The following is a 15,259-nucleotide window of genomic DNA, read 5'->3' on the forward strand; positions in this document are numbered from 1 at the left end:
CAATGCCAGATCCTTAACCCACTGAGCCACACCAGGGATCAAACCCACATCCCCATGGAAACTCTGTCACATTCTTAACCTGCTGAGCCACAATGGGAACTCCAGAAGAGGTTTTAAAAATACAAATTATTTTTGAATATGGAGCTTTTTAGGACCTAAAGTCCATCAACAGAGGAATAGATAAAGATGCAGTACATACATACAATGGAGTATTACCCAGCTATACCCGCCCCTGTCATATTTCATTATCTATTCCTCATCTTATAGCTGTTTGGCTTGTTTCCACTCTTTGCTATTATAAACAACGCTGTTGTAAACATGTGTACAAGATTTTGTGTGAATAAGCTTTCAGTTCTCTTGAGGATATACCTAGAAGTGGAGTTGCTGGACCATGCAGTAACTCTGTGTTAAATTTTTTGAGTTATCGTCGCATCCTTCTCCACAGAAGCTACACCATTTTATATTCCTACCAGCAGTTTATGAAGATTCCAATTTCTCGACATTCTTACCAACACGTCTTAATTTCCGTTTAAAAAAAAATATAGCCGTCCTAGTGAATGCGTGTACTCCTTCTTAAAGTAAAAATATACCATGGAATCTCGCCATATTAATAATAAGTATTTATATTATAAAGAAGAAAACATTTTAATGGCTACATCGTTATATTCCATGAGTGTGTCATTATTTATCCACACCTTGATTGACATAAGTGTATATTGTTTCTATTGTCCCTGTAATAAAGGACACTGGACTACAGACTCATATATCTGTGTCTATTTAGACTGTCAACTTTTCCTCATTATCCTTTTACAGAAACAGTAGTACAGTTAACATGTATAATCACCTGCCAATTTTCATAGCATAAATTTCTATTATTGGATCAAAGACTTTGTTTTACATCTTGAAAATTTGCCTCCACAATGGTCATATCAACTTAAATTTTTATCAGTAGAATAATGAAAGTGTCAATTTTACCCTATCCTCACCTATTACACTTATTTTTGAATCAAATGGGAACATTCATATCTCATTGATGTTTTTATTACTAGTTAGATGGAACATTGCATATATGCTTTACCGTAATTGTATATATTCTATTTTCTGAATTTTCTGTTTATTTCCCAGTTGTGCTGGAATGCTGAATTTTTTCTTATTGTTTGCAAGAGTTCCTTGCATATTAAGAATATTAATCCCATGTTAGATTTCCATAGGCTGATTTATTTAATTTTTTTTGAAATTCAGAAATTTTAAGTTGTTAAAAGTACTGGTTATTTCCTTAGTAGTTTTTACTTGATGTCATACTTAAAAAGCCACTTGCCATTTCAAGAGTCTAAAAATCTTTTTCTATAAATACATCTAGGATTTGTGCAACAATAAAAACTTTTAATTCTCTAAATTTCTCTCTGAAGACAGGCTAGGCCATATTTTCTAGTTTTGAAACATATTGGTGTCTGTTAAATAGTACTCTAAAATTTTAGTTTTAGTTTATTTTGACTCAAGAATTAGTTAACATGAGCACTTAATTTTTTTTCTAACTCTTTAGGATTTTTTGATATTTATCTTCCTTAGTCTGTTTTAATTTATCTTTTTAAAGCTTTTGTTAAAAATTTCAGTTGTACTGAATAATAGAGAATATGAAGTAAGAGTTCTAATTTATAATAATTATTTATATTTTGTTTCTGGCAGAAAATAATTTTTAAAATATTGTATATGCATTTGAAACAAAATGGGTTATTTAATAGTTATTGTTTTAGTCCATGTAATAAGTCAGTTTCCGAAAGGGATATGCAAAAGTTAAGCTATACTTTTATTTTTTAACTTATAATATTTTTTACTTATATAGTTCACTGTTTTTTAAATTATGCTCCAAATTGTTTTGCATGCAGCATAGAATAGAAACACCTCAGATCACCATGGTAACATGGACAATTCGCATTTATCACAGTGGCTTAATGCACATTGACAGTTTATGTAGTTACAGAAAATCAAATTCATTATAAGTAAATGATTTGGTATCCTTTTTTAATGCAGTATGTAAATTATTGTCAGAAATGAGTAGACCTCTCCTAGATTGATATCTATTTCTTTAGACACTTTAGCATCTTCTCCTATAGAATTTTCTATTTTTGATTGGTTTACAGTATTCTTCAAATAGTAACAAAATATTAATTCTGAAATACCTTGAAAGAATGTATGTTAATGATACTTCAAACAATGAAATATTACAAAGGCATGCATAACCCAAGATAAAAAAACAATTTGACATTCAGTTGAAGTAATAACTCAACTGGGAAGAGGTGAAATTTAGCCTTATTTTACTCTTTTTTTTTTTTTTTTTTTTGTCTTTTTGCCTTTTCTAGGCCTGCTCTGAGGCATATGGAGGTTCCCAGGGTAGGGTCCTAATCAGAGCCGTAGCCACCAGCCTACACCAGAGACAGCAACACAGGATCTGAGCTGTGTCTGTGACCTACACCACAGCTCACAGGAATGCACTGAGCAAGGCCAGGGATTGAACCTGCAACCTCATGGTTCCTAGTCAGATTCATTAACCACTGAGCCACGACAGGAACTCCATAGCCTTATTTTACTCTTCAGAAAAAAATCTTCCTATGAGAGAAATGTGAATTAAGCTTTTTGGCTCAAAAATAATGTGATTCTAATCCCAGACATTTATATTTTATAAACTGGGAATTCTGACAGAAGCTTGACGGATAGAAAATCTAAAAATATATAGAAAAGCTGCTTTAGAGAATTGGGTGAAGACAATTCTGGACTTGACCTATTTTGTTTGGGTTCACAGACCTACAGGGAGGATTTCTATTCTTCAAGGGCAGAACAGCCAAGCTAAGTATAGCACTCAGTCAATTCACAGAATTACACAGCAGTTAAAACACTGCCTTTCCCTATACCCTTCCTGTTTTATAACCTTTCATGTGGGTCCCTCTCTTGTTTTCTTTCATTCTTTTATTTATTGTTTCTAACTTTCCTTCATTCTGCTCCTTTACTCCTTCTCTTCCTCCCTCTCCCCCTTCTCTGTTTGACTCTTTTTCTCTTTTCTCCTCTTGGTTTCTTGGCTTGTGACAAATGCTCATCATTGTTCTATGCAAAGTCCACTTTAATTTATTTAGTTAATTAGTTGGTTATTTCAAAGAATGTAATAAGCCTCTATGAAAATACTCCCCTGCCTCCCCAAAGCTGATTTTGACAAAAACTGTAACCAAACACACATTCCCATCACTGCGCATCCCCCATCCCATGCTGAGCAGTCAACATTTCTACCTTTAAAAAAAAAGACTTGCCTTACATATGTATCACCACAAAAAAAACCCCACAAATTTTAAAGTTTTAATCATTTATTCCTTTGTAAAATGTATTTTTTGGTCCTTTCTTTTTTCACTTAATTTTATATTGCTAAGATTCATCCATATTTATGGCTGACTCTATAGTTCATTCATTTTGACTACAGTATAATATTCTCCTGTGTGAATATTCCATATAACATAATTGATTTATTCACTCTTTTGGTGGTATCCGGGATAGTTCCAGGTAAATTCTAGAAAACTTCAAGGAAGATATTATGACAATTTTATAGAAAATCTTGCAGAGAAAGGGGAAAAGAAAAATATTTTCCAGTTTATTGTATGTGCCTGTCTGAAGCCAAAACAAAAAGGACATTATAAGAAGAATTACAGCTCCATCTCACTTATGAGTTTGAATATAAAGAATTTGAACAAAATATTAGCTTATTGAGTCCAATGGTGCAAAAAATACTAAAATCAAGTTGAATCTATCCCAAGCTTCTATGACATAATTGAAAATATATACATGCAATTCATTATAGTAATAGATTAAATGAAAAAAATGTTACCTCAAAAGATGCATAAAATATATTGCTAACATTAAAAATGTATTCATGATAGAAGTATATTTAAGATGAGATGGATTTTCTTAAACTGATAACACCTATAACATGCCTAGATCAAACGTAACCCTAAATGAGGAATGTGGGAAATATTCTTTGAAGGTTAGAAGAAATGTAAGGATGTCCAGTATTGCCACTCATGTCAAAATTGAATTTAAATGTCCTTGATGATGTAATTAAAAAAAGAAAGAAAGAAAAAGATCAGAGGCATATCAATTGTTCAGGAGAAAACAAAATTATAATTTGCAGATAACATGATTCTTTACATAGTAATTTAGGAAATACATAGAGATAAATCCTTGAGTATAATAAGAGAGTTTTACAAGGGTTTTTCAACCTCAAAACAACTGACATTTTGAGCTAGATGATTCTTTATTGGAGATGGTTGTCCTATGCATGTAGGACCCTGGCCTCTCCCAACAGACATCAACAGTTCTAATCTCTCAGTTGCTACAATCAAAAATATCTCCAGACATTGCCAAATATTCTCTGGGGAATATAAACACCTCCAGCTGAGAATCCCTGAGCCAAATAAAAGACTAATACAGAAAGAAAAGGCAGCTGCATTCTATACTGCAGCAAAGTGGTTACGATTTAGGACACCATCTACAATGGCCTCTGAATATTAATTACCTAGGAGTACGTCTCCACCCGCCCCCCCAAAAATGGTTACTTGCTGTAGAATGAAAATTATAAGGCTTAGCGTTCCCCTTGTGGCTCAGCGGTCTAAGAATCCCACTAGTATCCATGAGCGTGTGGGTTCACTCCCTAGCTTCACTCAGTGGCTTAAAGATCCATCATTGTCACAAGTTGCAGTGTAGGTAGCAGATGCGGCTCAGATCTGGCATTGCTATGGTTGTGGCATAGGCCGGCAGCTGCAACCCTGATTTGAACTTCCATGTGCCACAGCTGCTTCTTGCACCTCCCCCCACCCCGCTGAAAAAAAAGAAAAAGAAAACAAAACGAAAATTATAAGGCTGCATTAGAAGTCTTGAAAAAGAAGATCTAAACAACTGAGACAAAATTTATTCTCACAGATAGGAAGATATAAAGATATCACATCCTCCCCAAGTGGTGTATAGATTTCACATATTTTCCAATCATAATCTATATAGGATTGCTTATGGCACTTTAAGGAATGGTTCTGAATTGCATACGGAAGAGTCTAAAGCAAAGAGAAGTTGGAACACTTCTGAGAAAGAAGAACAGAGAGTGGGGACTTACCATCCCACGATTAGTCTTGTTGTGAAACTTTAGTAATTTACATAGTATGGTATTTAGTCAAAGATAGACAAATTAATTTATGGGATAGTGGAGAAAGGCCAGAAAAAGACTCTTTTCTCTCTGTAATTTCATTATGAAGGGGAAGCATCTGGCAGGTCAATTGGAAAAGGGGGATAGAGCTGAAAAAAAAAAGGCTGTCAGTATAGGAAAACAAGTGAAAATTTATCATCCCCACTTCATGCCATAAATCAACTATGGATGGATTAAAAACACAGATGCCAAAAGGAAAAAAAAAAGTTTTTTTTTTTTTAGGGTTGCACCTGCAGCATAGGAAAGTTCCCAGGCTATGGGTCAAGCCGGAGCTGCAACTGCCAGCCTACACCATAGCCACAGCAACACCAGATCCTAGCTGCATCTGTGACCTATGCCACTGCTTGTGATGGATCCTTAACCCACAGGGATCAAACCTGCATCCTCATGGACATTGTCTGGGCTTCTTAACCCTCTGAGCAACAACAGGAACTCCAAAAGGAATACTTTAAAGTTCTTAGAAATCATTCATTGTAAAAAATTAATAAATTTAATAATTTTAATTCCAAATAAATTTCATGGCTCAGCAGTTCACGAACCTAACTAGGATCCATGAGGATGTGGATTCAATCCCTGGCCTCGCTCAGTGGGTTAAGGATCCAACGTTGTGGTGAGCTGTGGTGTAGGTCACACATGTGGCTTGGATCCTGCATTGCTGTGACTGTGACGTAGGCTGGCAGCTACAGCTCTGGTTCGACCCCTAGCCTGGGAACCTCTATATGCTGTGTATACAGCCCTTAAATAAGCAAAAATAATAAATAAATAAGTAATAAATCCAAATAGCAAAAGCATCTTTTTTCCAGCAACACAGTGGACTAGATAGAGGCTTCTTCCTAGTACAGAAAATTTGAAAAGTTAAGAATATATGTATACACACAAACACTTCTCTTTCATAGATGTACCCATAAATGTAGCACTCTTTGAGATACAATGATTAATTAAAAGTTAATAATGATAGCCATGTATACATATATATATATATATATTTAGTAATATATATAGTATTAAATACCCTCCCCACAAAAGAAACAATATAGGGTTTAACTTGCTCTAGATAAACAGAGGTGTTCTGTCAGGGAATGAGAATATACTGAAATCAGAGTCTTGCAACACACTTTGGTTTGTTCCCAAGTTCCTCTTGCAGTGTATTACTTAATCTGGCCTAATCAGTACATATTCTTTTCCATTTCTTTCCTTTAACCAAACATTTGATATTTTTAAGTCTCTGCAGGCAATCACTTTTCCTATAAAAATTTTATTTAAATCTCCTAATTCATCGACTTCCCTGAAATGTGTATCACCAAATAATCTTTTTTTTTTTAAATTTCAAACATTCAGTCCACTTATTTGAGTACCATCAATGCAATTACAGGTTGTATTTCTACTTCTCAAATAGTGTTATTCTTTAATGACACTTTTCATTCTTAAAACACCTTTAATGCAAGATCATAAAGACATTTCCACAAGAGAAAGTACTATTGTCGGTTCAGCTTCTTGATGGGAAAATCAAGGAGGGTTGGCTGAGAGAATTAGAAATGCCATTTGATTACCTTCCACATCCTATTGATTTTGTATACCAGAATAGTTAGTTAAAGAAGACCATTTTCACCCCTAAATTCCTAAAAATAGGCCCGTATATTTAATACTTTTCTGTTTGTATTTTTCATTGTGTGTGAAAACATCTGAGTGAGGACTTCAGCCAAGGTAAATCAACATGGATCATGTACAGAGCAATTGGGAGTATGGTCACACATGCTGGGTTCCACCTTTGCATAAGCTGTGTCCACATTGCAGGAAATCAGTATTAACTCTAAAGGAGACTCTGAAAGCGGTTATTGATGTCCGCCAATGTCTTTGACACTCAGTTATAAAACTCTCTATTATTCTTAAATCTTTATACTGTGATAGGAAATGAAGCATTCATTTCCATACTTCATATAATTTCACTTATTCATTTATGATAAGCTACTTTTCTAGATACTGGTGTATTATGATTATCTACTCTAAGTAGTCTCACAACCTCTGAGGGCTCACAAAGGATAGAAGTTTGTTTTTCAGCTCAAGCAGTAGTACCAGATGGATGGATAGATGAACAAGTTACTAGAACAGGTCTCCTCCAAGAACTCATAAGTTACCCAGGCTGATGTGAGCTTTGCCACCTTCAATACACAGCTTCCCCAGGTATCTAGAAGGTCACTTCCATGCTAGCTGGCCAGAAGAAAAGATTACAGGAGGCTTTTCATAAGCAAGGCCCAGCAGTAGTACCCATCACTTCTGTTGACTGGAGCTCCTCATTTGGCCACACCTAACTACAGGGAATACTAGGAATATAAGCTAGCTGTGTGGCCACAAAGAAGAGAATATGGATTTGGATGCTCAGCCAATCTGTTGCAAAGGTAGTGGTGAACATAATGGAAATATATCCGACAGTCATGGAGCTTCTAATCTAACAGTATATAGCAATAAGTCAAATAAACCACAATTTTAGATACTTGTAAGTGCTTTAAAAGAAATAAACAGTGTGTGTAAGAGTGAGTGATAGGGAGAGGAAAAAGGTTAACTGGGTTATGGTGATTCAACAGGGTCTCTGTGATATTTGAGCTGGGATGTAAATAATGTGGAGGAGCCAGGCGTGCAAAGATCCAAGTGGGAAGATCCACTGGAGAGAGAGAGAAAGAGAAAGAGAGAAACATCAAAGTCCTGAAATAGAGCTAACGTCATGCATTTGAGGAACAGAAAGAAGCCCAGGGTGGATGAAGCATAGAAATGAGCGACTGGGGAAATAACAAGGCCCTAAGGACAGCGATAAACATTTTGTAACATTTTGTATTTTATTCTAGTGAAATGGGAAGCCCCTGCATGATTTTAGGGAGAGGAGCCATCTGATTTGATTTGTGTTTCATAATATCACTGTGGCCAAGGGGTAGAGAGTGGATTGTGGTTGATCACTGAATACAAGTGCCAGCTAGGAGTTCAGGGAGAGAAAATAGTACCTTGGACCAGTGCAGAGAAGAGGAAATGGAGAGAATGGGAACATTCTGGGTTATTTTTAGAGACAGGACCTGTTAATGTCTTGGATATGGGCTTTTGTCTATGTGGTTATTTTTAATTTAAGGAGGTTTTATTTTTAATTTTTTTATGTTTTAAAGTTTTATAGAAATATAATTGATTTACAATTTTGTGATAATTTCTGCTCTATGACAAAGTGATTCAGTTATACATATATACACATCCATTCTCTTTCAGATTCTCTCCCCACATAGATTATCACAGAATATTGGGTAGAGTTCCCTGTGCTATATAGCAGGAACCCACTGGCCAGTCATTCCATATACCTCAATGTACATATGCCAATCCCAAACCCCCAGCCTGTTAATCCCCCACACCTGCCCCCTCTGATAACCATAAGTTTGTTTTCAAAGTCTGTGAGTATTTTTCTGTTCTGCAAATAAGTTTTTGTATCCATTTTTAGATTCCATATGTAAGTGATATCATATAATGTTTGTTTTTCACTGTCTGACTAACTTCACTTAGTATAATAATCTGTAGGTCCATCTGTGTTGCTGCAAATGGCAATATTTCATTATTTGTTATGGCTGAGTAATATTCTATTGTATATATGTGCCACATCTGGTTTTTGTGTGTTTTTACCACTGAGACAGTCTGAATTTTATTTTAGAAGCTTATTTCCAGTGTTAGGATCCACCGAGCCATGAGTCTGACTTGGATGGACCTGTACCTCTTTAGGGGAGAAACTAGTGAAGGCAGGGGGTAGAGAGACCAGTCCCATAGAAACTGAAGTGGAAGCCAGATCAGAAAGGCCTAGCAGTGACTTCTTCCTCAGTGAATGGAGGGTTAGACCAATAGCTGCTGAAATGATCAGTCTTTTAGGCCTGCATGTTTCAATACAGATACCTGTTGAGCAGTTGAATTATGTCTAGTCCAAATTGCAATGATCTGTAAATATAAAGTACACACAAGATTTTGGGCATGTAGTATGTAAGAAAGAAGTCTAAATAGCTCATCTATCTCATTACTATTTTTCTATTGGTTACATTTTGACACTGTAATATTTTGCATATACTGGATTATGAAAAATGTATTACTAAAATAATTTTATCTTCTTTCATTTACTTTTTAAAAAACTTAAAGAACAGCTTTCTCTTTACAGACAATTGAGCAGACAGTGGGAAGTTTCCCATATTTCACACCTCCACATGTATAGTTTCTCACATTAACTTTTTGTAGTAGTGTAGTAAATTTGTTACAGTTAATGAACCAATATTGATACATTGCTGTTAGCTAAAGTCCATAGCTTACATTCGTTCTTTGTGTTTTACAGTTATATGGGGGGTTTTATCTTAGATTTGACCCAATGGCATAGATAGCCAGTTCTCAGCTGCTTACTAGGAAAGGAAAGACATGAGGAACATGTTTGGGAATGAAAAAGAACCAAGTGTTATGTCTGGACACACAGAGTGAAAGATGTTTATTGAACAACCAAGTGGAGGTACAGGTAGTTGGATAAGTCTGCACCCAGGGCTAGATGTATAATTTTGAGACTCATCAGTAGACATATAAGGTTACATTTCAAATTAAAATGGTCTGATGAGTTAATAGGAAGGAAGAAAATGGAGAGAGTGGGGACAGCTCACTCAAAATTTTTTATTTTACTGTTGAGAATGGATAAGTGAGGCAGTAGGGTTTAGTAATGGGATATGTTGGCTTGCTTTTTTTTTTAAGATGAGAGCTATTAGAATTTAGTTGTAAACTGACAGGAATACTGTGGACAGTGTGAATCTGTTGGTATTAAACATAGAAAAGATAACTGTGAGACAAAGTGCATGGAGAGTGAGAGTGAATGGGGTCCTAGGACTAGGGTAGGAGTTCTCCTTAGATTGGATCAGGGAGGCGTGTTTCAACAGCAGGGAGGCGATAATATGAACATAATGGCAGCTAAGTTGGAGGTTTTATAGGGGAGTGGTGAGGGAGACTTTGTCTTGCTACTGCTTTTTCCCAGTAAGAAAGTCTGAGCCAAGCTGAAGTGACAGGGGAGGAAGATGTTGGATATGTGAGGTGTGAGGCAGTCAGTCATCCAGAAGAGGGGGGAGTGGACTCACTGGGAAAAACACGGTAGGCTTGCAGAGCAATGCTGAGGACATGTTTGAAGCTGAAGTCATGAATTTAAAGTAAGACCAGGCAGCAGAGTTGGGACTAGATGAAGCAAGTGAGACATCTAATGTGCACAATTTAGGGAGGCACTCACTCTGACTCATGCCCAAAGTACCTCACATGCTTTAATCTAATATTGGCTTTGTTGGACTGTAAAGTTTTTTGATTTTTTTCAAACAATACTCTGCTGCTAGAGTATAGGCAAAGAAGATGTATGAGTGCATTCAATCATGAGTGTTGGCAGAGGAATAAAATTGGACAGAGGGAAAAGTACAAAGGAACAGAAGGCACTTGCAAGGAAAATCATAGGACTTACACAAGATGAAGAGGGAAGAGAACTATCCTGAGGCTGAAATATAATGAGACATTGGAATCATAAATGAATCAGTAAATTGAGGAGCTCTTAGAATTGTTGCAGTAGGAGTGGTATCCAGAAAGTGAAGTTTGGAAGATCATGTAGTTACTGGTTTTAGAGTCTGATCATGATAGTGGTGAAAAGAGCCATAATTGGAAGTGTGAAAGTCAGCTAATATAGAGGCTAGGAGGTTGAGTCATGCAGGTGCATGATGAAGCCACTAGAAATGATAACAGAACTATGGATGGAGAGGAATAAATACAGTGAGTCAAGTGCTAAAGTTATCAATGAACAAAGGCTAAGTAACTGATATATATAGGAGTAATTTGACTGACTCCTAAATAATTAAACTATAAGATGATTCTAATTCAAATATTTAGTTCTGTTTTTTGATTGTAATAAATACTTGATAAAATAAATTGGATAAAGAAAGGAAGAGCATGAATAATTGAGATTCTGTTAAAAGTTGCTATTTTCTATGGCATTTTTGTCAATGACTTAAACCTCATGTTCATTCTTCTTTGAAGGGTGCTAAAATTACTAGGTTGCTGACTGATTTTATTTTTTTCTTTATTATTTTTTCATACTTACCCAATAGCATAGGTGGTTATGAGAAGGAAAAAGAACAGTTTGGTAGCAAGAAGGAAAAAAGAAAGTAATAAACATGACAATAAACTGAGTGGCTTACACTTATAAATATATTTATAATATTTGCACATAAAGGTGCATGAATTACTCTTGCATTGCTTTTTGCACTGTGGAAACAAGGAAATGTAGATCAAGGGAACATAAGTGTAGGCAAAGGAGTGGGTAATGATGACAGTGATTTTCATCTATTGCACATCTGCTGTGTGCCAGTCACATGCTAAGTGCTTTACATGCATCATTGCATGTAACCCTTGTAATAGCCCAGGGAGGTTGGGGTAATAATGTTCTCCTGACAGTTGAAAAAGACAGGTTTAGTGAGAGTAACTTGCCAAGATTACACAGGTAACTGGCAGAGCCAGAAATCAAATCCCAGTCCCTGAATCTCATGCCAATACTCTTCCCCAGAACAATATTCAACAGAGCCAACATTTTCAAATAAAATCTTCATTGGACGTATCATTTTCCCTACAAAAGCACATTGGAGGGCTTGATATGCCTTGTAATGAAAATGTAGTTTTTCTCCACGCATTTCTTATTGAACAGAAAATATCCAAGGAGATGTATAGACTCTGAGAGCAGTATTGGACTAATGAAAGTTACCTCAGCTTCTATGATATTTCCATTTCTCCAATGGCACACATTGTTAAAAAGTATGTAAAAAATTAATAGACTTCAAAATTTCAGAAATAGCAGAAGACTAGGACAGAAAGAAACACAGCAAAGCCAAAACCTGTGTTTCTAGTATATTATACTTTTGTATATATATTATATGTACTTTAGCATATTGCCTCTTCATACAATGCCAAATTTAGTATAACTTGCTCTTATAATGATATTGGAGTATCTAAGTTGGACAATTATTTTTGTGATAATACAGCTCTCATTCACTTGCTTTCCATTACACTTTCTCAAGTTGAAGAAAAGAGTTGCAGAAACAACTGGCACACTAGGGATTATGTAGAACTCAGAATACATTCGGAGAATGTGTTACACAAATGGCATTCTCCTAGCATGGGTACCATTATGGGAAAAAGATTGGGATGTTGTTGTGGGAGATGAGCCATTCAGTGAGGAATATGACGACATTGGGGAATTTAGTTAGAGGAAGTAAATATTCCTGTATGCATGGTGTATATGAGATCCAGATTTTGAAGTGGTATATCAATGTCAGGATTTAATGTTCCTGTGAAATTCACAACTGATAGGTATTTTTCCATTCAGCCATCTCTGGCCCATGTGAATTTCCATAATCCTTTGTCTAGATATCAATTAAAGAGTGTTCACCATCCTATCTCTTATTCTGCATTGGTTTTTGATGAGAATACACATGGGGTGAACCATCATCATCAGATCTAATCACCACAGGCATTGTTCTTTGCACTTGACGAGTATTTGTTTGATGTTCAGAACAACTCTATGAAAAAGGTGCCATTATCATTATAGTTTTACAGATGAGGAATCTGAGGATTTAAAAATTAACTTCCTGTGGGTAATGAAGAGTTGAAAGAGGTTGTGATGGGTGATGGCATATTGGTTTCTAGTTGAATATCTAGGGAATAGTTAAGATAGTGATGGATTGAAGAGCTTCTATTTTATTCCCCAATTCCTCATTTCTTTCTTAATTAAAATGTAAAGTCATTTCCCATGTGAACTAATAATAATGTAAATACATACAGTTCTTTTAGGATTTCGAAATATGTTCACCTTCATTATTATGTCCCTACATGACGAGTGGAGAAAAAGAAGCATACCCAAGTTGTGAGAATAAATGTGGGAGTGAACTGAACACGATATCCAGCTTTTGACTCTCAGAACAGAGCTCTTTCCTCCACAGTGTCATTCCTGTGGCCTTAGCAGTTTTTGTAGATACCAGGCATCTCACCAGAGATGTTACAATGTTCAAATTTTAGGTAGATTCCAGAGAAGAGAGGGTAATAGACATCTCTCCTTGAAATATTAGGAAAGTACCCTAATTGCTCCTTTGTGATTCTGATTTCATTTATTTATAATTTATTGTCTTGAGTCACCCATTCTTTTTGATAAGTTAAATGTTTTATACTTTTGTGATTATTGGTTTTAGTGAAAAAACTCCACAAGTAGAATAAGAAACTCATTATGGGAGTTCCCTTTGTGGCTCAGGGGTTAAGAACCCAGCATTGTCTCTGTGAGGGTACAGGTTCCATCCCTGGCCTGGCTCAGTGGATTAAGTATCTCAAATTGCTGCAAGGCACAGTGTAGGTCACAGATGTGGCTTGGTGTTGGTGTTGCTGTAGCTTAAGTCTCAGCTGCAGCTCCCCCAGGAAATTTCCATATGCCACAGGTATAGTCATAAAAGGAAAATAAATAAACTTATTATAAGATGAAAATATATAGAGTTGACTTACATAACTATTGGTAGTATATATTTTTGGAGAGTAAAACACAGAAAAGAGATAGCAAGAAGGGGAACTTTCTAGTACAGCATAGAAATTAAATCTGGTACACCATGAGAAGAAATTCAAGGGCAAGAATCTGCAGAGAGAAGACAGGCACAAAGAAAAGGGATTGGCATCAGGTGAACGTATCAAGATAGCAAAGAATAATGCAAGAAGATGAAGAGGGTGGGGTGGGGGCAGCACCTGATGGCCATTGGAGAAAAGGATGTTCTCTGCAGAGAGTGAGGCTCGATGGAACAAGAAAACATTGAGAGTAGTGACCACTTTCTACTCTTTAAAACCCATGGTTATGTAAAAGTTAGTAAGAGGGGAAAGTAAAAATGAGCAGAAGTTATTAAGAGGAAAAGATGAAAGCTTCTGAGAGAAATGGGAATTTAGAAAAGAGGATGCTTCTTGCATCCTGCTGCCCCGCCCCTATTACACTCATCACAGTGACCTGGGGGAACTTTTATGATCTGAGCAGAATTGGGACTTCCCAGCTACCACTGCCTCACCCCCCCAGAGGGTCCCAGCAGTAGCCCACATCGACAGCCTCTTGGGCAGGGGTAGCACAAGCACAGGCTTAGAAGACAAGTTTGTTCGGGCAACTGCTTCAGAGAGGAGTTCGAGTCGGAATAAAGTCAAACTCTAGGGAATCCGGCTGGGACGTCCTCCTGCCATATTTTTTTGTTGCTGCTCATAGTTCATATTGTACAATAGCTGTTATGCTTCAAGGAGTTTATACTCTTCTCTATTAACTGTCATTCTTTGTAGCCAGTGTTGGCTATCCAGCCTATCAACTTTTATTTATCTAACTGTTACATACGTTGTCCAACTTGGATACTCCTCATTTATTTTCTAATGTGCCTGATGAAGCAGGTCTTTTTCCTGAATGTATGTCTGGGCTTCTTTTCATCTCAGAGATATTATGCTTTCAAGAATGACCTTGTATGGATTACAGTCTTCAAATCTCTTACTATGCACAATATATTTTTATCTACCATTCTTTCTTAGAGATAAATAAGCCCAGTGGGTTATCTTGCTGAAGTGTTATTAATGTTGTTTTCTGAACATTTATAGGCAGTGCAGGGACACCCGTCACTTTTAATGAAAATGGAGATGCTCCCGGCCGTTACGATATCTTCCAGTATCAAATAACCAACAAAAGTACAGAGTACAAAATCATTGGGCACTGGACCAACCAGCTTCATCTAAAAGCAAGTATCAATATAAACTTACTGTTATCTATGTAGTTCTCATGGAGAGATGCTTTAAGTATATAATGTTTGTCAGAATTGATTTTCTTGTCAACAAATTTTTAGAGAATGTATGTTTGATCCTTTTCAACTTTAAAACGTTATGGAAAGTCTTAAACGTCTGTAGAAGAATTTGATCTCTGTAAGGAGTTAATGAAAGATCTGATTTCCTTTTAAG

The 15,259-nt window shown here is 36.1% G+C and overlaps 1 protein-coding gene across 6 annotated transcripts in view; it reads left to right on the forward strand.

Moving 5' to 3' along the window:
• GRM8 (glutamate metabotropic receptor 8) overlaps window positions 1-15,259 on the forward strand; it is an 811,904-nt gene that overhangs the window by 623,803 nt on the left and 172,842 nt on the right. For all 6 annotated transcript variants that reach the window (XM_021079054.1, XM_021079053.1, XM_021079052.1 and 3 more), the window contains one exon: window positions 14,906-15,042. In XM_021079054.1, the coding sequence (XP_020934713.1) occupies window positions 14,906-15,042 (137 nt within the window). The remainder of the gene's footprint in view (window positions 1-14,905; window positions 15,043-15,259) is intronic.

This window comes from Sus scrofa, chromosome 18 (assembly GCF_000003025.6).
Source record: "Sus scrofa isolate TJ Tabasco breed Duroc chromosome 18, Sscrofa11.1, whole genome shotgun sequence".
In the NCBI taxonomy this organism is placed as follows: domain Eukaryota; kingdom Metazoa; phylum Chordata; class Mammalia; order Artiodactyla; family Suidae; genus Sus; species Sus scrofa.